The sequence below is a fragment of the Saccoglossus kowalevskii genome, chromosome 2, assembly GCF_978046115.1.
Source record: "Saccoglossus kowalevskii chromosome 2, keSacKowa6.1, whole genome shotgun sequence".
Classification (NCBI taxonomy): domain Eukaryota; kingdom Metazoa; phylum Hemichordata; class Enteropneusta; family Harrimaniidae; genus Saccoglossus; species Saccoglossus kowalevskii.
Genome location: NC_140642.1, coordinates 26,194,802 through 26,212,292, shown reverse-complemented (window position 1 = coordinate 26,212,292; position 17,491 = coordinate 26,194,802). Strand labels below are relative to the sequence as shown.

The following is a 17,491-nucleotide window of genomic DNA, read 5'->3' as shown; positions in this document are numbered from 1 at the left end:
AGGGGGCAGATACTACAAGACTCTGCTAACATGTTATAAATGCTATTACCTAAGGTGTCAAGAAGTGATTAGAATCAGACTGACTTCCATACCTCACATTGCTCCTTAGGTGATGAGAACTTATAATTTCCCTACAAAAATGTCTTCCTGGAGAAACTTACTGATCATTCCATTTAGTGGGAGCAGGCATGCAATGGGTGAGTTTACAGTGGGAAAAATGCGGGTGATGCCAAACTCTGCCTAGATGGGCAAGAGGAAGTAACAGTGGGGTGTGAGTATTTTATTTATCCCATGGCTGATTAAGATAGACTTTTATTTTTAAATTCCCTTCACTACAAATATATACTTAGGAGGAAGATTTGTTAAAAATCTGAGCAATCTTAATATTAGTGATATAAACAGGGGATTCTGGATTACACACATCAAATTTCGGCTTAGAATTTGTCTTTCTCTGGAGAACTTGTTTCACTTTAACAACAACCCATATAAATTTAACTATATCTACATTGTTAGGCACATACTTCACATAAGCACAATTCCTTTATTAGAATGAGGTTGTGACTTTTACTTTTAGAAAACAAAACCTATTCCCCTCCAGAGAGACCCTACACTTCCCTCTGGCATAATAGTTGAATCTATAAACATCATGAACTCATCAGTTAAGAACTTTATAGTGTGACCTCCAAGGGGGGTCACATATATAAGCAATTTCAAGGCAACAGACATAAGTAAACCCCTCCCTTCTGTAAAACAAAACAAATACATAAATAAAACAGACGACAAATCCTACATGTTTTTTTGACTATTGACTATCACAAATAACAATGTGGCTGTAACATAATAACTTCAGGCTTTAAACTTGACAAGTAAATCATCACTACATTAATTTGTGGAATATATTATATTATATTACAGCATATTATTTTACTATAAGTAATTTTACTTAGACTTTAGTTATTTGTGTATTTTCTTTTGTCTCGTGTGTGTACTTGTGTTTTATTATATTTAATGTCTTTTGACCACAGATAATGTAACAAAATATATTATTTAGTGTCAAATAAAATATACTATACTATACTATTATAGACGCAGTACTGTGAAATACTTTATTTTAGCTGGAATTAACTTTCGCTGAAAAGGCTTTTTGGGTGTTTAGTATAGAATTTATTTTCACTGATTTTTGATGAGTTGAATGTGAAATATAGGAAAAAAAGTATATTCAGTGGATTTTATTTTCACGGAATCATCCCTTCAGCGAAAATAGCGAAAATAAATTCTAAGTGGAAATAAAGTATTCTACAGTATTTTAAATGCAGCATTTGAAAATGCAGCGTTCTGTGAACATGATTTATTCATGCTATTGTCATCACTGAATTGCCTGAAGGTCAGACAAGGTCAAATTCAGTTGGAGTTATTTTATTAAGTTGAATTGGTACCCTTAGGAAAACAATACGGCGACATGCAAACACAATGAAATATTCGCACGTTCCAAGCTCAAAGGCCAGTAAACCTTAATAATTGTGGTCGGAGAAGCAGCGCAGATGTTTACATATTGTTATATGTCTCCAACATGTGTCTCTGACTTGAAAACGTAAAATGTACACTTACCTCCTGGTGCACGTCTCTTGACTCGCAGAGATATAGTTCTGGAGCGAATACACTGTGAAAAGAAAGAAGTATAGCAGTCAGAGAGACTGTATTACAGCATATACTGCTAGTTGGTACCGTGCCAGGTTTGGTATCTGAGTAGGTGGTGTATGTATGTGTGTCAGAGAAGTCAAGTTGCAAAGGCAACCATAAAACAATATCTTAATCACGTACGTAGGATAACCATACACTTTGGTGGTTGTGAGTATTGTAGACCGATACAGTTTAACCTGTTCCAATTTTGCAAGAGACGAATTTCAACAATTTTGTGAGTCCGTGAAAATTGTTAGCAGTAAAAATTGAACAGTTTACAGAATTATACAGTATGCAAATAGTAAAATGCAGTATGACCTGGTTTTATTACAACTGGCTTTTCTCATTGGCTGGCAAGTAAAACATCTGGTCAGATTTGAAAGAGTAATGTGCTTTCTTGTGACGCCACTATTAATGTATGTTAAGTAACAATAAGTGGTAGTATTCAAAGAAGTTAAAAATGAAGGTATTCTGCAGACTGTATTATATCAAAACAATGATAACAAATTTGAATGAAAACAGTGGACCTTTTATTTCTTTACAAGAATATTTTCACACAGTGCGGGTGTACTCTACAACTGCTGAAGCTAGTAACTGATTTTGGCTACAGTACATGTACATTTCAGTAAATAGAAAAAGAGAAATGTAGTCCAGTGAAAAGTATTTCCATCTTAACTACCATCATCTATTGTTATTTAACTCCATAATTTTTCCCATTAACATTTTGATGATGAAGTATTTTGCCAACTTTTATTAATTTTTGTTATTTTGAAAAATATAATTGTTTAATTGCCATAGATCTTATTACAGATTTTTGGTAAAAAAATGGGAAAGCTAGTTCGTTAACGATGATTTATTCGCAGAAAGTGGAAAACACAGAAACATTGGAGGTTTTTGGCACAGTCAAATTTGTTTTCTTAAACACCCGTGTGGAATTTCAACAAGAATGAAATAATATCTGAATTACTGTGAACAAGTACGGTACTTGTTGTTTGGGTTAGGATGGATAATTTCAACCTGTGTAGTGTTAATACCTAAACATACAGGTGAAGAATTAATATTGCAATTTGAATGATGCATTCAACATTTATCAAATAAACTTGTTACAAAGAAACACAAACTACACTCCAATATGTGCTGCCACTTGGTACCGGTGAATTCCAATTACTGTAAATACATTAATTATTATTCACTGATCAGAAATTTAATTTCCCTATTTTTACTGATAAGAAATATTTGCTAAATTAAATCCACATAAACATGTAAATAACAATAAAACTCATCATCTCCCTGGCAAATTCGTGAATAAAAAAAAAATCAGTGAAATGTTTGCAATATCAAAATTAAATGATTTTACTGTACTAGACATAACAATACAACACTGGCTGTCAAAGGGATCCAGAAGTCATTCAAATAATATGTTAATATCCACACAATATATAATTTACATAAGTGTGAGTTCAATTTAAAGTATAGCTGACAATATAGAAGACCTACTTTATGAATATGCTGGATGACTTCAGCATGTGATGCAGTTTCCAGGGATTGACCATTAACTTCCAGGATCTCATCATCTACTTCCAGATCAGCTCTATCAGCTGGGGAACCTGAGATGAAATGAAAAGATATCCAGTTTAGATATATACAACCAGGCATTGGAATCAACCGGGTTATTGGAAATTATACAGTGTATCCGGTTATTCTGTACATGTGTTTTCACACAAACACTGCACAGATTGAATTCCAGTATATGTAATAGTTTGTTTGGTGTGCATTTAGAGTTGTGTATCAAGTGGCCGCATTTCTTGCAGGCATTGTCTTGAGGAGGTGGGGGGACTTTTGGGTCAATCACGATAACAGATTAGTACTGCCCAGACATATATGGTATAATTGAAATTCCTCAATTTAAATTGACTGTGAAATTTTCAGAAAAGCAAGAAAATTTATAAGTGAAATGAGCATGAGTGAAAGTTTTTAATTGGGATCTTGAAAACAGGAGTTGATGATGGCTAACGTACGTACACCAATTACCTGGTATATGAGAACAAATATGCACTAGCACATGTGTAAAACCAAAAAAGAATGTTCTATTTTATTCTATTGTGCATGTTTCATTTTCTTAATAGATTCTGGTTTTCTATAGCATGCATCGATAATAGATATTTGGTTATTTTGCACAAATATAGATCAAGAAAGTATGCCTCAGAGTGTTTGATATCTACAGCCCACAACAATAATAATATTGTCTTCTTTTATTATCACCCAAATAAAACCATGATGACATCAATGCTCTAGAATACTGCATATTATTATTTTAAATTACTGCTTAATGACACAGTATGAATAGAGTCTGGAATTGAAGTGAAAACTGACTTCAATTGTTAGTCCTGAGAGATAACGGTTCTACCACAATGCCTACAACCGCAAGTAAAAGCGATGGATTGATCAAGCACTGCAACTCGCATTACAGCACACAAAGTGGCTTTTGTATATCGAGTTCAAAAAAAGCTGTACAACACAATGTGGGACAAGTAGATTTAAACTTGAGTATTAAGTAGACATTAAAAGTAACTTCGTACAATACGCCCCTTTTAAAGTTTGGAATGAAAGGTAGGGAATTCTGACATGAGTAGTAAGTAAACCAAGTTACAGAGGGTTGGTGTATTCATGTAGCAGAGGATACCACTACAAAGCATTGCACATTACTTCACGTACAAATAATTGTGATAATTTCACACCAAGCATTTGGTCTGCAGAAACACTTGGGGTAAGAAACAGTGTTGACATCAGCAGCAACTTTACAATTAAATTTTAAAGGTGAGGTCAGTGATATAATTGTTAATAACTACGATGTGGAGGGGGATTTTGACTGAGAGTATTTAACCCTTTTCACCACCAGACTTTCTTGTCCAAATCTGTCTATACTTTTTTTTCTTATATTCTTCAATTTGACTATTTTTGTCCTAATCTTCTGAAGGAAAGTGCAGATTATATAAAAACAGAACTATTTTGTGAATTTGTGATGAAAAGAGAGAACTGGTGGTGAAATGGTTAAATGAATATAAAAGGAAAAGCTCTGCACTTTCAAAGAGGTAGTCATTTAACACTCAATGTGCACCATGGAACATATACCTCAATTTTTGACATGTTATTCATTTTTTTAGAAAAATAATTCTCATTGATAGAAAATTTGTTTGCTAAATGATGATGTCATATGTTTTTAATCTCACTATCATTAGCATCCGGCCTGAAATGAAATGAACCATGAATGGCTATTTTCATAGCTCTTCTTTCAAACTGACATTTCCATGAGATCTCATTTTCAATTAATTATCAGTTCATAACCTGTACTTGTAGCAGTTCTATTTTGGGGCACCAAATTAAAAACTGAGTGTTTTTTTATGGTGTTTAACATGATGAATTACATCAAAATAAAATACAACCAATCAAAGATGAATATAGAAAAGAATTAACACAAAAAATAAGGAATACAAGAGATCCAAGGAAAGTAATGAATTATTGATGATGTATACTTCATATCTAACACTTTATAGCCAATGTCTAGACGACATGTATAAAATTACAGTCTATAGACATCGCACCACCAGAGGGCGCAGTATAATAGAAATCTTGCTTCCCATTGTCTTTGTGACAAAACTGCTATTGCACAACTGATCACGCCACTCCAGTTCAAAACAAAAACAGTTTTTAAACATAATTAATCAGATTTGAGACGCAGACTTCAGAAATACTTACACAGCACATGCACATCTCTAATTAAAAGCACATATAAACACAAAATTGTGTTTATTGTAAGCTGAATGACTTATTTTGACCACAAGCCTACATTTACCGGTATGCAGAAGTAACTTATGGTACAGGTGAGCTTCTTGAATCAAAAAAAAAAAAATGTGTTTGTGTTATCAACTGCGTCTTCACAGTTCAACACAGTTTGAACCAGAAAGATATAAAAACAAGAATGACACAAAATTAAAATCCAATGCAGTTATCAAGTAGTAGGACTATTATATCATTTATTACAATGAAAAGTACAAGTTAGATGTTCAGCTTTTTCTTGGTAGCCTCCAATAATGTGTGGGCATTCAACTTATCAGTATTTAAATAGTTTGTTTTTCTTTAAATATTTGATTTTACCCCATGTAACATTCGTCTTGTATGAAAAAATAGATAATTTTGGAACAATTTCTGAATGTTCAAACATTAATTTTATATCACAAAAAATAAACATTAAAGCGATACAAGTCCCATGTGGCATAAGTGTATACAAAGTGGGTAGAATTTTGTTTACATGATGAAACATGACTTACCAATATTATCTGTTTTTTTTTTTGTGAATAGCATATAAAAATAAACCCACATTATGAAAGTCAATACTGGAAACACAAGCCACGGAAACAATATAAATGGATGTCCTGTTATTACAGATCAATATTCTTGGCATTATCCGATGCAGCACACCAGGAGGGTGCTTCTAAAATGATGGCAAATAGCAGCAAGACCAATACTTAGATATTCAGACAATATTTGCAGTGTGCTAAATAAATTTTAACAATCCAACGACAAGAACTCATCTACAGGACACATACCATATACACACACACAAAGAAAATAAGCAGAATTTTGAGGGGTTTTTTCTGTGTCATCTATTAAAGTTGGGGATTTTGAATCAGTGGGTTGTGCCACACATCAAATGTTTTGAAAACTGAATTGCTAGAAAAGTTATTTTTATTTTCATTCATAATTTGTTATATCCACGGACCTATTAAGGATGCTGTATACGTTTTTGATATTGATTTTCTAAACTGATGTTATCATATAAAATATTTACTGAACCACACAAAGCTATATATTGATGGAAAGCCTGTTTCACACTGGATATGAAATCGACAAGATAGTGTGTGTAGTCACGTGATCTCTGTGTAAACACAGAAAGCCATTTTCGGTAAAAAATAATTGAACCAATGAATAAACAAATTTAGTAGAACATTTGCAACAAAACAGTTTTTTCAGATGACGCTCACCACCATTCTGCGTTGATTGAGATATATATCTACATGATAGTTGGAGAAGAAATAATATATTTAGCTATCTTGAAAAAATAATGTGATCTGGTTCTTTCTGGTATTCAGAAATTAGAACGTGATTTTGAAACAAATAGGAAAATACAAGAGCCGCTTGAGAGGGAACATATCGAAGAGTATCTGAGCGAAAAATTAGTATAATGCATCCACTGTAACTCAAGATCAAATGCCTGCAGTTGCCGTAAATCACTGATTTGTTTAACTGAGAAAACGGCAAAAACAACTTAGCAGCTAACTCAAAATCTGTTTGTCACTTGGATCATAACAAACTCATAACGACTAGTTATGGTATCTGTCTGTCATAATCATGCAAATGTGTGGATATACATGGCACAATTGGTTATAAAGTACAAAATTATGGTTCCAAATCCAAATCCAATAGGAAACAGTGTTTCACCGTGAGATAAAGCCGCGCCAAAGTGACGTCATGATTTACATATTCATTATGAAGTTGTGGGAGGAAATGCTAATTTTCTGAATGACTCATTACCATACATTGCCCTACATGGAAGGTAATTCTCTTGCTCTGCTGAACCAGTAACCGTGGCTGAACGCACCACCAGAGTCAACTAGTTTTCTTTCCAAGATTTGTTTTTACCACGCGAGATGTCTTGATGAAGATCTATATTATCTGATTTGAATGGCAATGACGGGGGAGAAGTCACAGCGAGTGTTGAACTGAATCGAGAGATTCGATTGCTTGGGTTTAAAGTTGTCTGTCGATAGGACAGTGAACTTTTAGTTTGTTTGCGCAGTTATTATTTTGTAATAACCTGTTCTCCATAAATCATTTTTTCCGTTTTTTTTTTAGTTCCCAAAACTGCTGCCACAAAATTAGTGTGAAGATTCTTTTTTCATCTTCAAAGTGTAATACATAGTACCGGAACAACCGCTGGCAATGACTACTGTCGGTATTTTACAATCAGTTCACTTTCTATATCAGGTATGACAAATCTAATATCATTGAATCCGTCAAGTTATTTATTGAGAAAGTGAAGATTAAAAAAAAATAAAACAAGGATGCTCACACACAGACGTGTACGTTTTCTTTTACACCTGCTTGTCTCAAGCTTTACGTGTGAATGTATCTTAATGGCCAAATGTTTCATTGTGGTTGGGGTGTCAACGAGTCCATGACATGTAATTTGGTCACGAAAACTAAGTCTGCCATGTGCTCAAATTTTCTACCTCCATGGTCTGATTGATTAAATCATCATAATAATTGCTTTACATACTGTTGACGCTCTTCTCCAAATTTTCTTTGGATTTGTTTTCTTTTGCCCTTGTTTCATAGTGTTGAAGAGCGAGAATTTCTCCGAAATTTAATTTGTGGACGATCGTAAATGGAATGCATGTATGATTGAAGTGTAACTTGTACTGAATGCAAGAGTGTTTATATTTACTAACTACTGTAAAATACTTTATTTTAGCTGGAATTAATTTTCACTGAATAGACATTTTCGGTATGGAATTTATTTTCAATGATTTTTGACAAGTTGAATGTAAAATATAGGAAAAATGTACATTCACTGGATTTTATTTTCACTGAATCATTCACATGCTTTTGTTTTTAATTAACAAAATGGATTTTTACACCCTATAAAAACATCTAATTCATTTTTGCTCCTTGTAGTCCAGCATTAAAAAATACAAAAAAGTAGAAAATTGGGTTTCAAAGCCAAAAAAAAACATATACAGCATCCTTAAAGTTAATTTCAACTTTTGCTCTGAGGATGTCTATGATATGACCACAGCTATAAATTTTCATTTCAAATGTCTAGTCATCATATAGTTTTATTTTACAATTTTAAGTTTGCATTATTTTCACCTGTACATACTAGTCACATTTTTGTTTCTGTATCCCATGTTCTTCGAATAAACATACTAAACTAAACCTCCTGCAGGTTACCAGTTCAGTGTCCGTGTGCAAATAAAAAAGTCATACGCTCAGTAACTGGTTGCCACGAATCATTCATGTGCTTCTGAAGATGAAATAATGACATTGTTCACTGCTGCTGCTGTTATTAAATATACATGTACATATCCATGTTAATGAAACTACTTGAGAGCAATGTTGTCAAAGCAGATAAGCTTGTGCTGATTACTGAGTAATGGGCATACACTTGTTAAGCATTTCCATACTGGTAGGCAAAAATGAAGTCACAGAGCGATGGCCTATATAGTGACAAATTATCACAAAGGAGAGAACACAGGTCAGAGAAGACTGACAAGACACCAGCAATAAAACTGTCAGTTATTCAATGAATGAACTTGATGACTGACAGCACCATTAGTGACAACAGATAGAGTATAAATTATATCTGCTACATGCTAATTAAAAACATTAAAAAAGTAGCTTTTTTAAATGCATCATCAGGCTGTAAATGTTAATAGGAGCTTTTAGTTTTATTAAAAAATAATAATAAGTAAACATACTTTTATTAGATTTGGGGCAACAGTTTATTATAAATAGAACTATAAAAACAACATGCACTGCTGGACAGCAAGACATATTGTTTTTCAGTTTGCTCTAAAACGGAATAAATTGATGAACTGTAAAACCAACAAACACTAACAGGAGCATAGAAATTGAAAGAAACTATGTCACAAACACATAAAAAATTAATAATTATTTAATAGTTTATTTGCTCTAGGTTATTTTTGCTATAGATATAATGCGGCCGGCTGACACGTACATGTTTATGTTGAAATATATACACGTGGATCTCCTCTCTAAATACACCACCGTGAGAGCGATGACGAACATTTGGATGTCCTGTTATTACAGACACAATGTTCTTGGCATTATCCAATGCAACACACCAGGAGGGTGCTTCTAAAATGATGGCAAATAGCAGCAAGACCATTACTTAGATATCCAAAGATATTCAGACAATATTTTCAGTGTGCTAAATAACTTTTAACAATCCAACAACAAGAACTTATCTATCAGCACACATACCTTACACACACACAAAGAAAATAAGCAGAATTTTTGAAGGTTTTTTGTGTGTCATCTATAAAAGTCAGGGATTTTGAGTTGTGCTATGCTATTTGAAAACTTAATTAAAAGTTTTTTTTATTTTCACACATAATTTGTTATATCCACGGACCTATTAAAGTTAATTTCAACTTTTGCCCTGAGGATGACTATGATATGACCACAGCTATATATAGACAACTGGAATGTACTGTGCTACAGATGATAGCAAACGAAAGTCTTATCCTTATTAATTTCATCAGGAACATCTGCACTGTATTTAAGAAACTCTAGAATTAAAGTATCACCAGATTTACTAAACATCGTTTCAAATTAGCTGATACTGTGACTACTTGAACTTGCATTCTTATCATGTTTTATCTACATCAAAAGAATTGTCCAAATTTGCTGGATGGTTTTGAAATATGAAATTAATTACGGCAATATCACTGGATAAAAGCAATGAACTTGAGCCGCACTTGGCAACTAAAAAATACATGGCAATATGTCCCTAACGAAAATCACCTGTATATAAAGATTTCGAACATCAGCCTGATTGATGTGTGCCCACTTTAGTTCAAGGATTGTGTTACTATTCTAGTATTAGGGGTCTTGACATTAGTTTTTAAAGGGGTTTCAGTTCAGGTAGTTTTCATAAAACACCCGCCTCCCCCGAGGCCTTGTCAGTATGCATACTAGTAGCATTTAACAACTAGATCACAAAAAAGTACACATTTGTAGAAGACTTCCTGACCTTGAACGGGGCAATAAAAACAAAGACAGGTGTACAAAAAAAAAAAAAAAAAAAAAGGTGAAGTGACAACAAATGCAGTGGTGTTACCAAACTCAATAGAAAGGTGGAGTAGTATATTCCATCTTGATTTAATAGCACAGATAATGACCTGTCAGTGTGAGATTGTAAGAATTGGTTGATGGAGGCCCGCTTCTTAGTATCACCTGTAACCGTAAGTCAATCAGGTCAGCAGATTGGTTGCATGATGAGCGAGAGCAATAAAAAACAACATCTGCTTACCGTACAACTTGATTTTATCATCCTTTCCATGCACTATAAGAATAACGTAGCCTCCATCATCAGCCATGATTAGTGCTCATCAAATGACATTGCACACGCTTATATCAAGTTGACTTTAAGACATACGTGTATTTGTCCACGACTCGACAGTGAGTCTGAATGTTTAAACTCCTTGGCATGGTACTATCTAAATACGTGATAACTTATTAATGGAACTCCACACAGCAGACATGATTAGACACTCCCGTCAAACAGTGGTTTACTCTACAATCATTATCTAATTCATATTCATGAGGTGAAATTATGCTGACAGTCAATTGGACGCTGGCTCCCTCAGGGCAGGATAATTCTCGTTTACTAGAAAGTAGTTAATAATAGTCTTTCACAAAAACGCAAAAAGACTTATAGACATAATTTCATCTATTTTCCAATTTTAAACGTTTTAACAAATAAAATGCCTGATATTTAACATTCTTAAGACCTTGTTATTTAAAACAAGAATACTTTCACCTAATAAATTCCTATTGGATAGTTTACAAACTGCATTAAAAAACAGCTGAGCATAATACACACACTCTGCGATGACAAGGCAAAAAAAACATTTCTGAATTTTGCCGAAAGAATCACACATAGATACAAGTGAAAACAATGCCGATATAAATACTACAAGGCTATAAATAAAACACTAAGCTTCGAATTAAAAAACAAAAAAAAACAGCAAAACTTAGTGACGTTAGCATTGATTCTTGAAGTTCATTGTCACAACTAATGCCGTTAATAGTTGGGTGTATTCTGTGTAGATCTGATCACACTAAATGGACAGTTTTAATTCAATTCTGACCACAGTTGATAACCCAAAAGGAATTTAGCTCAACCTAATTTTGCATTTTAACTGTGTTCCTACGCATATGAATTTTGTAAGACCAGCACTACTGTAATTGTGACTGATGGGTTTGAATATGGACATATTTCCCCCTTATACATTCCAGTTACATTTATAGCAGTTCACATTCACATTATCAAACACTACTTATTTCAAAAACACTGTTAAATCTATTCAGTCTCCCTTGAGCGCACCCATGAAATATACTGAATAATAATAATAATAATAATAATGACTGCTAGAAATGTGACCAAACCATTATAATGAGGCAACAGGTCTATTATGAGCAGAAATGTAGCTAGATGAACTACACTAATGTGAACTAGATCCCCCAATGTCATAAATTCAATCTGAATAATTTACCTAGCTGACAATACAACTAGAGTCAGTGTGGCATTAAAAAAACATGAAGGATGAAGACATGGTAAGAAATTGTCAATTACTCATAAGAAACAAAACGATTATTCATAAAACCTGCACGTAGTCAAATGGCAATGAACGGACACGACATGTGAAATACATTGTAATTAAATTACTTCTTTATGAACCAAATCAGCTCCTGACAATTTCAGAAAGCACGCAAGATGATTTGATTAACGACATTATAACAAATTTGATACAAACTTAAAATTTTAAAACTGTCTATGATGTGAATGATGCTGAAAGAAAGCAGCTATTGGAAATTGACGAATATCAATCAAGGCAACATAAAGCTTTTTTAAAAGCAAGCACGCTAGATGATAATAATATAGCGGAAATTGATTCATTTTGATAGTTTAATATGAGTAGCACGCAGCATTTTGTTTTGTTTGGTGATTTACTGAAACTATAATTGGAAGCTTTTCAAAGGTACAGATACCAGTAATATTGTATCAATAAGGATCTGTTGTCAAATGGGTGGCACATGTTTATCAACACTTGGTGACAGCTAGTGTGGCTTCTTCCATTTTACAAGAATTAACATAAATCATACTTATAATAATAATCAGCTACATTGTCTCTGACTTTCTTCACTTTCTTCACATCAGTGTTTGTTATGTCTACTTTACATTGGTTTATTTAATTAATAATTACAAACAGTGTCACTATTCAATTGTCAAACTGCACTGATCTTCGCAGTAAAGTAAGTTTACAACAATCCATTTTCGATTCAGTATTTTTTTTTTTTTCAAAGCATTCCTGGAGTTAAGAAACCAAATGCTCTAAAAGGGATTATTTTCACTGAACTCACTGTTCATGATTACTGATTTTATGTTTTGTTGTATTAGCAAATACCAGATTTCAGAATAAACCTGAATATAGCGATCAATAATCTACTGGTGCTTTATTTCAGTTCTAATTATGCATCAAGCACACATTGCCAAACAGACGAAATAAAAAATATTATTCAACTTTAATAACCAAATTGTAAATTACTTGATAAAAATAGCCATGGTTACATACCACAGTGAAAACTAATGGGATTAAAAATATAACAAATTTGTGAGAAAGATCCAATCTTTGTGACATTCTATTTATGATTCCAGTATTCCCTGATCACAGACTCTGCACTGCAGAATCACTTTGCAGTCATGTTGATTAAATTAACAGCCTCCTTTATCTATGTTTTGTTGAAATTTGATACATGTTACAACCACAGTTTCGGGTATAGTACTGTATTTAATGTAAACTATTGGTAAGACTATGGTGACATTTACATTAAAGAAAGATAGTTGGCATTCCTTAGCCTAGACTATACCAATAAAACTACAATGATAATAATGTTCAAATATATATTGAATAACAGAATACAAAAAAATGTCATGCAGTCAAAATACGAAAATAATTTTGGCTTAACAGTCAAAATACAAAATAATGTCATCAGTTCTTAAAAGCAGTTACGTTTATGTGTTACTTCAAGGGGACTCTACAAACTCTGTGAATGGAAGGTACAAATTGAATGAGGATGTTGTGCAATTGTAATCATCCTTAACAGACAATATAATAAGAGGATATTTAGTTGACTGCATCTCATGAGTGAAAGGCTTTTGTGTATCAATGACAGTCAGCATGTAAGCACAATTCCATACATATGTGTGCACAGTAATTGGAATTTTAAACGACAAAAACAATTTAAAAAAAAAATATTGCCAGTCAAAATTTTGAGATTATTTTACACATGTATATGGTTTCTGAGTGAAAATTAAACATGGCTGGCAGGAGTACGTATTATGTCATTTTTATATTTATCAAGTACACCATTACACTAAAGAATAGTGGGTTTGACAGGGTGTGGTGGGTTAGAGTAGTGTAAGGTAGGAGAGAGTGGAATAGGATAGCATACATTGTAGTGAAAGGTAAGGATAGAATAGAGTAAGGTTGTGCGGTATATGGCAGGGTTGTTTAGGATGGCAAAGTGTAGGGCAGGGTTGTGTAGGGGGGCAAAGGGTATGGCAGGGTTGTGGAGAATGGCAAGAGGTATGGCAGGGTTGTGTACAATGGCAAGGGTATGGCAGGGTTGTGTAGGATGGCAAGGGTATGGCAGGGTTGTGTAGGATGGCAAAAGTATGGCAGGGTTGTGTAGGATGGCAAAAATATGGCAGGGTTGTGCAGGATGGCAAAGGGTGTGGTAGGGTTGTGTAGGATGGCAATAGCTATGGCAGGGTTGTTAAGGGAGGCAAAAGGTATGGCAGGGTTGTGCAGGATGGCAGATAGCATGGCACGGTTGTGTAGGACGACAAAGGGTATGGCAGGGTTTTGTAAGTTGGCAAAAGGTATACATTGTACCAGAGTTTTGATGAGTTTGAGTTATTTGAAGTTTCTATACATTTCTGATTTATGAACTATTTTCAGTAAGTAATTTAAAAGAAACAGCCCTTCTTCTTAATTAATTATTATCTTATTTACTAATTCTAACAACATCATTCAACAACACAATATACACTATATCAAGCACGCATAATTAACACATCAGACTTAGTGTGAGTAAATGAATTTTCTCGGCAGACATATCACTTTCAACTATGCTACCATTTTAGCACAGTTCACAGCATGGTTCCTTGATCCCACAAGAATCATAACCACAGTACAAGGATAGAAAACAACCACTAACACAGACACAGACATGAATCACAGTCAGATAAATCACCATTACATGGGCTGCATTTTAACATTTTATAACAAATCCATATATATTATGTGTGGTGTTTTTTTATAATGCATTTTGTGAATTACCAGTAGCAGCATTCTGAAAATCTGGATTGTAACTTGGAAAGCATTTAATAAATTTTATGATCACCTTATTAATTGGTTTATCTACATTTTTCACATGTTGACTGCTCTTTTTAATCAGACCTTCAAATTTGTTCAAATATATTCATCAAAATTCTTGAATCTCATCACACTTGATTGTGTAAACAAAACAGTTTCTATTTTTGAAATTAATTTTGATACTTGAAATGCAAGCCTCAGAGTTTTTACTGGCATAGCCACTTGAAAGTACTAATAACCTATTTTATTATCAATCCTGGTTAACATTCATTTATTCTTAATAGCCATAAGCTGGTAATTAATTTATGCATGTTGGAATCTTAGGCTTGTACGCATGTAGTAGTAGGGGGAGAGCAAACAACTGTAAAAAAACTGTACCACCAAATTTCAAGGCTATGTCATAGTAAGGTAAGAAGACAAACATTCTGGGTTATCATTTTCCAAATAGATAGTTACATGTACCTCACCAACTGATCGTGCATCACACACCGATTTAGAAATGAAAAACAATCAGCCAATAGGCTGATCATTCATACTAAATGAACTAATCTGACAGAGAAATGAAATCGCAATCTGCAGTGGTTTTTCGAAAAGACGCCAGAAATAATTTGTTTTATCCACAAATGACAAAAATATTCCCCAAAATTAAGAGAACTAAAGTTTGTTTTATCAGTACAATTTTTTCCTAAAAATGAACAAATCTGACTGAGGTCCACCTAAAAAGTCTACATTATAAAATATCAAAATAATTTGGATAGCCATTTTCAAGAAGAAGTCGAAAACAGCATTTTTTTTTACCAAAAATCTTCACTAAAATAGACTATTGAAGATAATGTCACGAAATGAACCAATCTGAGAGAGAACCAATCAAGGTATGAAATCCATACAGTTGAACATTTTTAAAAAGTTGAAAATATAAAGTTGATGATGACAAACGACAATCAGTAAATCATGAATAGCTCTGCTCGACTTTGCCGACAATAGAGATAAAAAGTTAACTGCGAGATCGAAAGAGTGACCTTTCACATTAAAAATATCATCCCACAGTTTATAAGACCAACAACCTGCAGGTTATTTTCAGTCACCAATCTCACTCAGAATTTCTTCAATTTGACCTAAAGTTACACCATAATAGAAATTTATGCTCCAGCTGTCTCCGTTTTTTTGTTAACGCTATCTGAACTGAACTGATATCAGGGTTTCTGTGCCGCAGTACAGGGTGAGCTGCCACCTCTTTTGAGAAATAAAAAAAAGTAACATTACATTATCATGAAAATGAAAATGAAATCCTGAATGTCAAAAAATGTTTTAAAAAAGAAGGTGGAAACCAAAAATGAACTGTGTGATAAGAACCATGAAATAGAACAGCGCCCTCTTTTGACAAAATCATGTCCAGTGTCACCTGCTACAACAGCTGGATACGAAAGGAATAGAAAATAAAACTCACACTGTCCTCCCAACAGAGTAGGGAATGTCACAAATATCTCACGTGATTAACCTGTGGCTTTCCATCTAAAAATAACAAAAGCTCAGATTTCGTTTGATTGAAAGCCTAGAGATATTTCTTAATTCACTCGGTAAGTAAACCACGAAGACATAATCAGTTTAATTTATATGAAAGACTGGCAAGGAATAGCAGGATATCAATTCACTAGAATTCAAATTCTGAACGGCCTCAACAATAATTGCATATCAGTTTCTGCTTTAACGATTCAGCAGAAATTAATGTCCTTCAAGTCACATTTTAATTGTCAAAATTAAAATGATTATTACAAACAAGTACTTTGGTCATTTTAACGACAACCTTTAAAAGTTTATCTTCAAGTCTGCAGCATTGACAGTAAATAATGATGTAACTGCTACTATTTGGAACGAGTTGCATTCTACTGAATGACACATATTTTAATGTGCTGGCAACATCAACTGAAACAAATTTAATTAATTGCAGTGTCTGTTTTTCCAGGGCTGCTTTATTCTCAAAATTTATTTATTTCTTCACAAAATCTTTGAAGATTTCAATTTCAAGTAGTTAATAAATATTAACAAACGATGTATAAATCATTATATTGTTGTAACACCACTGAATGCATGCGATACAAAAATGGTATGACAAAAAAAAACCTGAGAGTGTGTGTGACGATGCAAAGGAGGGCAAGCGAAAAATGATATCTTTACTTCTGTAGCATATTATAGCAGATTGGGCAGGTCAGGACGTGTCAGGTGCATTCAAACTCACCTGGTGTTATATCATCGACCCGAGGTGAGATACCCTCTTCCATCCCTCCCATGACGGAGAAGCCAAACCTATTGTCTGCTCCCTCCATAGTGATGGTTGTCTCCAGCACCACAACCTACAAAGATAAGAATGACATTCGTGTTAAAGCTCCGCAGTGACATCCACCGCTTGACAGGCAAATACACATGCCGTTTTAATATCACACTTACTTGTACTATCCCAGTCAACACTTTGGGTTCTCGTTTTGACAAGATTGCAGCTTTCATGGATTTGCCTTTATGCATTGTTACAACATATATAAACACAGACAGACAGCTGATAGCAACAA

At 33.7% G+C, this 17,491-nt stretch overlaps 1 protein-coding gene across 2 annotated transcripts in view; it reads right to left on the bottom strand.

Moving 5' to 3' along the window:
• The window catches only part of LOC100372796 (protein PALS1-like), a 44,226-nt gene that overhangs the window by 12,612 nt on the left and 14,123 nt on the right, over positions 1 to 17,491 (bottom strand). The window contains exons 3-5 of one of the 2 annotated variants that reach the window (XM_085493665.1): positions 17,164 to 17,278; positions 3,178 to 3,287; positions 1,609 to 1,660 (exon numbers count right to left, since the gene is read on the bottom strand). In XM_085493665.1, coding sequence (XP_085349791.1) covers positions 1,609 to 1,660; positions 3,178 to 3,287; positions 17,164 to 17,278 — 277 coding nt within the window. Of the gene's footprint in view, positions 1 to 92; positions 179 to 1,608; positions 1,661 to 3,177; positions 3,288 to 17,163; positions 17,279 to 17,491 lie in introns of those variants that run through there. The other variant, XM_085493670.1, reaches the window with a different exon arrangement.